Below are 7,968 nucleotides of genomic sequence, written 5' to 3' on the forward strand. Positions count from 1 at the left end.
TTATTGTGACACCGTATCGGCCAATATTATCATACAATTTATTTGGGTAAAGATCGATATTATATTAAATGGTAGCCTACATTGTTTTAAGATTAAATTGTTCAACGGTTACGGAAGGGAAAAGACGGGACATTTTTTTTTTTAATTTGCATTCTTATTCGTACGGCTCTTCTGTCAAGCTTACCGTTAACGAGGCTATTTGGTTTTAAAGAAAGATTTATCTTCCAAAACACGTCTCTTCTTAGGACCAAGCGGCCCTCTCGACCTCTATCCCCGCTCTGGCAAGGCACCAAGTAGCACAAGTACCGACTAGCCAATAGGGTTCAGGGGGAGGTCCCTGAGCTCTGACCAGTCAAACACACTCACCTTCCATATATGGCAGCTGATCACCATGGTAACGTGTGCTAAGTTGCAGCAGTCGTGTCAAAGTTCACTATATAGAGAGCTCAGTGAGCTGATCAGAGAGAAAGCATTCTGCCAGCCGGGCTCCTACCAATCGCAAATCACTTCCTAACCTCCGCCTTTTTAACATATTTGATCACTTTGATTCTCGCTTCTTTTCCGCTATTATTTTCCTTTTCCATGAAGAGGGTCTGCAGTCGGTGTTTTTTCGTGCTCGTGCTCCTCTCGCGCTCCGGAGACTTCGTATCACAGGCTCCCCAAACATTGGCTTAAGCCGCGCGCTGCTGGCGCCGCCGCACAAGAAGACGCGGAACGAGACGCATTTCACCAGTTGGAGATTTTCCTCAAGACTTGCTGGAACTTGATAAGCTGCTGTCTGCTGTGAATTCGACATTATTCCTGCACCGCTCCGTTGTCTAGCCACCCGCTCCTGCCTTCGTTGAACAGACTTACTCTACCTCAGCTGATCATCATTATACGAAGCTCACCTTTCCAATTGATGGCTCTGCTGGATGGCTGACTGCAAGCGCCCCTGGACTTGGCCTTTAAGCGCAAGGCAGCGAATCAGCTCGCCATCGCATCAGTTTTGAAGCGTGCATCGCGCCTACCGTCTACCAGAGCAATAATTCCTCAGTGTTCAGGAGACTTGCTGTGGATTGCACGTTAGGGTAGATCGCAGTTTATTGTGTTTCCTAATCGCAGTTTATTGTGTTCCCGTAGAGACTAAATTGACCGCGACATCAAAACGGAAGAACAAAAAGTTTCTTTACGCTGAATGATAGATATGGCAATGGTAGTGTGGAGAGGCTCCCAGGACGATGTGGCCGACACCCAAGGCTCCCTCTCCTCGCAAACGCAAGGAGGACTCTCTCTGCCGACTCCTCAGCCGGGCCAGTTGAATCTGTCCGGTTCTCAGGTCGCTCCGTCCTCCCAGACCACCGTGCAGGGACCCCCGAACAACACGCAGTCCACGCCGACGAACCAGTCGTCGGAGAAGCAGCCCCAGCACATCGAGTGTGTGGTGTGTGGGGACAAATCCAGTGGCAAACACTATGGCCAGTTCACTTGCGAGGGCTGCAAAAGCTTCTTCAAGCGGAGCGTACGACGGAACCTCACGTACACGTGCCGTGCCAACAGGAACTGTCCGATCGACCAGCACCACCGCAATCAGTGTCAGTACTGCCGCCTCAAAAAATGCCTTAAAGTTGGCATGAGACGGGAAGGTATTCGGATTTTTATTTTTATTATCCATGTATTTATCACCGCACCACATGCCATCAGACGTGAAGCTATGCAAATGATGATGTTATGTCGCCTCCGAGAGCGTTTTCTGTGCACCGACTCCTCCTGTGATCTGGGTCCGACGGGAGGCACGCGACGAGCCGCCTGCGACCCTCCTCAAGAGAGGGGGGGGGGGGGGTGGTCGGATCCTTCCTAGTGTAGTGTTAGCGTGCCGCTTTGTGTCTATGGTTCACAGCCATGTCCCTTACCCTCGATATAGCGTCGGCAGAATCGAATAGTATTTGGTGAAAGAGTGTAAACAGATCGCGTGTGTGTTGGATAGCTGATAGCCGACCAGCGCTATGGCGAGTGTCGGATTAGGGGGCAGAGTCTCCATGCTTCATCCTCACGTTATCCACTCGGGATTTATTTTTTCTCCCCTGATATGAAAACTACTCGTTACCAGGAACGTGTGTGAATACTGTCTACACGAGCGCGTAAATCGAATCGATCCATGTTTTTAGGCCCACATACAGTAGGCTATACGAGATGCAGGCTACCGCTAAGTAGGTTAAGGGTTAAACATGCACGGTCTGCCTTGCCCTCTTTGTGTTCATTTACAATAATCCAGGCTTCGTTGCTCCTGCACCATGATTTTCCACCATACGTGCGTGAATGTCTTGCGTAAATGTGTGTTTTCACAACGTTAAAGCGCAGAAGATGTATCCAAAACCTCTCTTGTATTCTACGCGGTTTGCCATCATCATACGTGGTTTCATGTTTCATCTCAACTCATATATAGTGAACCTACAAAACTGCATTTTTACAGCCCCCCTGTATGTTCATCCAAATGTTCATCTTGTGACGTGTAGAATTCAGGCATCAATATCTGTAGTTTCTCTTTTTACTGCAGCGGTGCAAAGGGGACGGATGCCACCCACACAGCCGCACCATGGCCAGTTCGCGTTGACAAATGGGGACCCACTGCACTGCCATTCCTACTTATCCGGATATATCTCTCTTCTGTTGAGAGCGGAGCCATACCCTACGTCCCGGTATGGCAGTCAATGCATGCAGCCCAACAACATAATGGGCATCGAGAACATTTGTGAACTCGCGGCCAGGATGCTCTTCAGTGCCGTGGAGTGGGCCAGGAATATTCCATTCTTTCCCGACCTGCAGATCACTGACCAGGTAGCTCTTCTGAGGTTGACGTGGAGTGAGTTGTTCGTGCTGAACGCCGCACAGTGCTCCATGCCCCTCCATGTGGCTCCTCTGCTGGCGGCCGCTGGCCTCCACGCCTCCCCCATGTCTGCGGACCGAGTGGTAGCCTTTATGGACCACATTAGGATCTTCCAAGAGCAAGTGGAAAAGCTCAAGGCCCTGCACGTCGACTCTGCTGAATACAGCTGCTTAAAGGCAATTGTGCTCTTCACGTCAGGTAAGACATGTCGATTCACCCCAGAACTAGTGCACACACTACACCTCTGTGTCAAGGGCCTGTAGAGAGGAGTAACCTCTAAAAACACACAACTTGGTCCAAAACAAACGTTGTTAAGAAAAAAAACAAGTCTGTATGGTGACTTGTCTGCAGGCCATTTGCAGTTGTAACATATTAAAAGCAAGGCGGTGTGTGTGTATCTAAACTAAAGTTAGTAAGCACAACATAAACTTAAGCCAGCCTAATATATAACATTTATGTATAGTTACAGTGACCATCAATTGTGAATGGAATTTTAAACTTGGAGAATTTTGCAACTGATCTTAGTGTGCAGGCCTATACCCAACGCCTTGTTTGTACGGAATGACAGATATAAAGATATAACTCTCCAAGGAGGAGGTATGTGGAAAAAACAGTAAGACAAGTCTTATGTTCCACTTGCAGAAGGGCGTCGCAGCTCTTTAACACGTCGTTTTGTCATTCCTTGGCTTGCGGTTTCAAGACATGTTAGAAGAAAGGCCTAGGCTGCTAATTGTGTTTTACGTGCACTGATCACTAACCTATTTTATTAGTATTTATTTTATATTTTTGCAGGAACATTCTTTGTTTACTGACCATGTAGACATGGTCCTCTTGTTCCAAAACGAGGTCATGACCCAGACTTCCACTTTCTATGAATACGAATTTTACACTCAGCACAGGAATAAAACAAATAGGCTATATATTTAAAGAGCGGAGAGGAGATACAAAATAATAGTAATAATTATTATATTATTAATAATGATTATACTAATAAAATATTATGAAAGTACATTTTTAATGTCTTGAAACACTCAAAACAGTTTCTACTGCCTATTCAATGATATTGTATTACGGCTTTGATGGATCGTTGTTGACTGTTCCTATACCAACATATAACTAGCATAAGTATAGGCTATAAAGTATAAAATAATGATGTAGGCATAATTCAATGTAAAAATGATAAGTACTATTTTAGATTGTGTGCCATGTGTATCTTTGAAAATTCTAATTAATTGGTAGCCTACTACAGTTTTTGGCAAAATAATCAGTTTCTGGTCTCATATAACATCGTATTAAATTGCGTACAGGGTATCACGATGACGCCTCTGTAGGCTCTCAGTTAGTTGTTTTTCAAGCTAAATCTGGGTTCACGAAAGGTCACTGCACAACCCCCCCACCCCCCCCCCCCCCCCCACCACCACCACCACCACACACACACACACACACACACACACACACACACACACACACACACACACACGTTTGTACACAGAGTCTGTCCAAGAGGAGCGTTTTAAATACGGATATAATGTTTGATCTATGAATATGCATGGAATATTTTGTATTAGAAAGGGTTCAATTTACAAACATCGAATAACATATAATATATATGGTTACATAATAATAATAATAATAATAATAATATTATGATTAACAATAATAATAATAAAATGTCTTATAGTAATAATATTATTCTAGTATTAATAATCATCACCGTTATGATGATTATTTATTAGAGCACAATATTTTTAGGGATATATTTTATTTTTCCAAAATTCATATAAATTCTATAATTAATTAGTGGTGGGTTTAATACGAATCCCTAATGTTTATTGAATGTTGATCTGAATATATGATATTGATATTATAAACCTTCGTTCTGCCCTCTCCTCCAGACGCCTGCGGTCTCTCAGATGTGGCCCATGTGGAAAGTTTGCAAGAGAAGTCCCAGTGCGCCCTGGAGGAATATGTAAGGAGCCAGTATCCCAACCAGCCAACTCGATTTGGGAAGTTGTTACTCCGCTTGCCTTCTCTCCGCACTGTCTCTTCTTCGGTCATAGAACAATTATTTTTCGTCCGATTGGTAGGTAAAACCCCAATTGAAACTCTCATCAGGGATATGTTGCTTTCGGGGAGCAGTTTTAACTGGCCTTACATGTCAATTCAGTAAACAGAAGGAAACGAACAAAGGGGCTAGGACTACAATGGTTAGGTCCTTTGGTAGAAGGAAAACGGCTGTTACACGAGCTTGCTTTCATGAAGAAAGACATTGAGGAACATGACTGTGAATTAAAAAATTGAAACCAGTGAACTTCCAAACGCAGATACGAGCTCCAGCGTCCCGCAGAGCGACATGCTTCGATCCATTTTTTTTAAAGACCGAAGAAAGGGAAAAAACAAAGGGATTTTCGCAATCCTCGAGGAAAATTATAGTATTAAGTGCATTTAAAAAATTAATTTGGGTTAAAAGAAACTCACGGAGAAAGTCAAAATTAAGTTCTCATTCTCAAATGATTTGTCCTGTGTCCATGTATAGCTGTGTTTTGTACTTTTCTTTGTTTCTCCTTTCTGGTTTCAAACCGGCCCATGTGATTCTGTAGTACAGGTGATGTTATGTTCTGAGACGGTGATTAACTTTGAAACACTGAAATAATGTAAGATGTTCCAAAAGAATTAAAACCACAGCAATAGGAATAGGCTTATCGTTAGCTTAATGCTGCAAGCGCACTTATGTTCTTATAGGATGACCAATAACATCTGGGAGAGGGTATATCGAGTTCCTGATCAGCTTCATGACCCTGCAGAAACATTTCTTGATCATATAAAGTTTGATAATTCACTTATTTCCACCAGGCCATTTTAGAGTTTCCTCCAAATCAGCTCTTTAAATGACGATTTGTGAAGGCGCAGCGTTACGCGTCATGTAAAAAACGAGTGCAGAGTTCATACTCATTCATTTATTTGATGCAGTCTGCGCAATTACCACAAACCAGGTCGAAGTGACACTCATTCTCAGCTGGGAGAACCTGTTCTTCCAAGGTTTAACCGGCCACGGTGTGACGTATGCTGAGCTGTCTGCAGAGCTACGATTCTTTAATTGATGGAGTTTCTTAATTGAGACAGCACGCTATGCTTTTGCATTAAGTCGTTTGCAGTCGACTAACAACAAAACAAAAGAAAAATCCAGGCAGAATAGCCAGTTTTGAAATGTGAGAGGTCAAGGGTCATACAAGTTTGAAGCATAGCTTGAGTAGCCTAGTGTTTATGGCAGTATTATTAAAACGTCCCTGAAATGTCACCCTTTATTCACTTCAAGCATTAAGTGCCTGACAAGCATGATGTAATTTCTTATCAAAACGTTGTTAAAGTAGTCCTAAAACATTTTGGAAACATAATTAGATTAAAATCCTCGGCCGTATGCTTGTGTATTTCACTTGAAAACATTGATTAGAGGCAGTATTCTTGTAAATATAGGTCAATTCATTTCAACGAGTTTTTTCTTTATACAAAGTATATGTGATTAAGAAATCTGTGGTTGCCATTTTTTCGGTAATACAACGTCTTCAAATTGAGTGGCAGACTTAGCTAGTAGCACTGAAAGTTATGTTTTTAATGTATATACATATTACGACAAATGTTTTCTTTTTCATGTATATTTAGACTGTGAATGCATGGCCACAGGTCGCTAACCTATTTTACCTTTGATATATATAAATGTAAATGTTTTTTGACTGTATAGATATAATCTGTGCATTCAGTACACTAGCCCTTGTAGGCTATTTCAAACTAAAAGGAAGAACACGTGCGATATTAGGCTAAACTAAACAGGGTGAGCCGCTTTGAGAAGGAGTTGCTATTTTAAGTTAGCTTCACGCTCCTTTGGTCTTTGACAAACGCTGCGGTGTGTGTGTGTGTGTGTGTGTGTGTGTGTGTGTGTGTGTGTGTGTGTGTGTGTGTGTGTGTGTGTGTGTGTGCGCGCGCGCGCGTGTCTGCGCACGTACGCACGCGTGCGTGCGTCCGTTGGGTTGTGTGACTGTACATGTGAGTTTGCGCGAGCGCATGTGTTTGAGAGCTAGCAATTTTGTCTTTGTTTTGGCGCTTTTCTTCAACACACGAGACACGTTGTTGTGGTTGAATAAAAAGGGATCACATTGTGTAGCTGATTGAATACTGTTCTTTGGCTGTTTATTGCCACATGAGGACCAGAGAATGATACATGATTGTAATTATGAACAGTTTAAACTGGCCCACGTTTTTATATAAATATATAAAAATATATGACTGCAGGGTATTGATAACGTATAGATACTTTTTTTATGATTATCATTATTATCATTATTATTATTATTATTATTAATTGCAAGTGATATATGTGTGCGTGTGTGAAAGTTAATAGTTGAACACAATTCTTGTTTGTTTGTGTTAGCTTATTGTAAACGAGCATTCTGCTGTAAATTTGTTCTTGGTATTAAATTATAATTTATGAATTTGACAATTACGTTTTTCATGTTTATTACATGGGACACGACTGTGCCATGTTGTCTGTGTCCATTCTGTGTTTGAGTGTTGCCTGTTCTCATGCGTGGAGCGTCACAGATATAGGCCTAGGTCTACGTCACTGAACGGAACTCGCTGTGGTTTCATTTGGTGTTCCAAAAGTATTCAATCGGCCTTCAATATTAGTAGTAGGCCTACATTGGTTTAAAATAAGTAAGCCCATGTGGTGTATAAAAGAGATTGAATGTGCCATAAATTGTTTTGAAGGCATCGGGGCTTAGGCTATATTTCCCATAATAAAATGTACACCCACTATGTGCACCCACTAGCCTATATTCAAGAGTATAACTCACGAATCTAAAGAGGCGTCAGCCTGCAGTGATGCGTTGGGAAATAGCATTTTACCTCCGACATGCATTTCACTTCGCCACATGTGAATCAGTGATCATTAGCCTTTTCAATATCGATGCGGCTGAAAAAATAACAAATCACTGCGACTTGGTGCTCATCCAACTTCCTCAGCAGAGTCTCTGTAGGCGATATAATGTCTATAATGACTTTAAATGTTTACACCTCAGATTAGTTGCGTGTGGGTCTGTCTTGTG

General features: G+C 42.4%; 1 protein-coding gene across 2 annotated transcripts; it reads left to right on the top strand.

Moving 5' to 3' along the window:
* The first annotated feature begins 409 nt into the window (after positions 1-409).
* On the top strand, positions 410-7,352 carry nr2f2 (nuclear receptor subfamily 2, group F, member 2). Of its 2 annotated transcripts, none has more exons than XM_084476746.1 (3): positions 410-1,625; positions 2,519-3,064; positions 4,762-7,352. In XM_084476746.1, the coding sequence occupies exons 1-3, from the start codon at positions 1,178-1,180 to the stop codon at positions 5,034-5,036; spliced, it is 1,269 nt and encodes a 422-aa protein (XP_084332872.1). In that variant the 5' UTR covers positions 410-1,177; the 3' UTR covers positions 5,037-7,352. The 2 variants fall into 2 exon arrangements, with proteins under 2 accessions (XP_084332872.1, XP_084332873.1); XM_084476747.1 differs by having other exon boundaries at positions 2,537-3,064.
* The last annotated feature ends 616 nt before the right edge of the window (positions 7,353-7,968 follow it).

The sequence above is a fragment of the Micromesistius poutassou genome (assembly GCF_964030765.1).
Source record: "Micromesistius poutassou genome assembly, chromosome: 13".
Classification (NCBI taxonomy): Eukaryota; Metazoa; Chordata; class Actinopteri; order Gadiformes; family Gadidae; genus Micromesistius; species Micromesistius poutassou.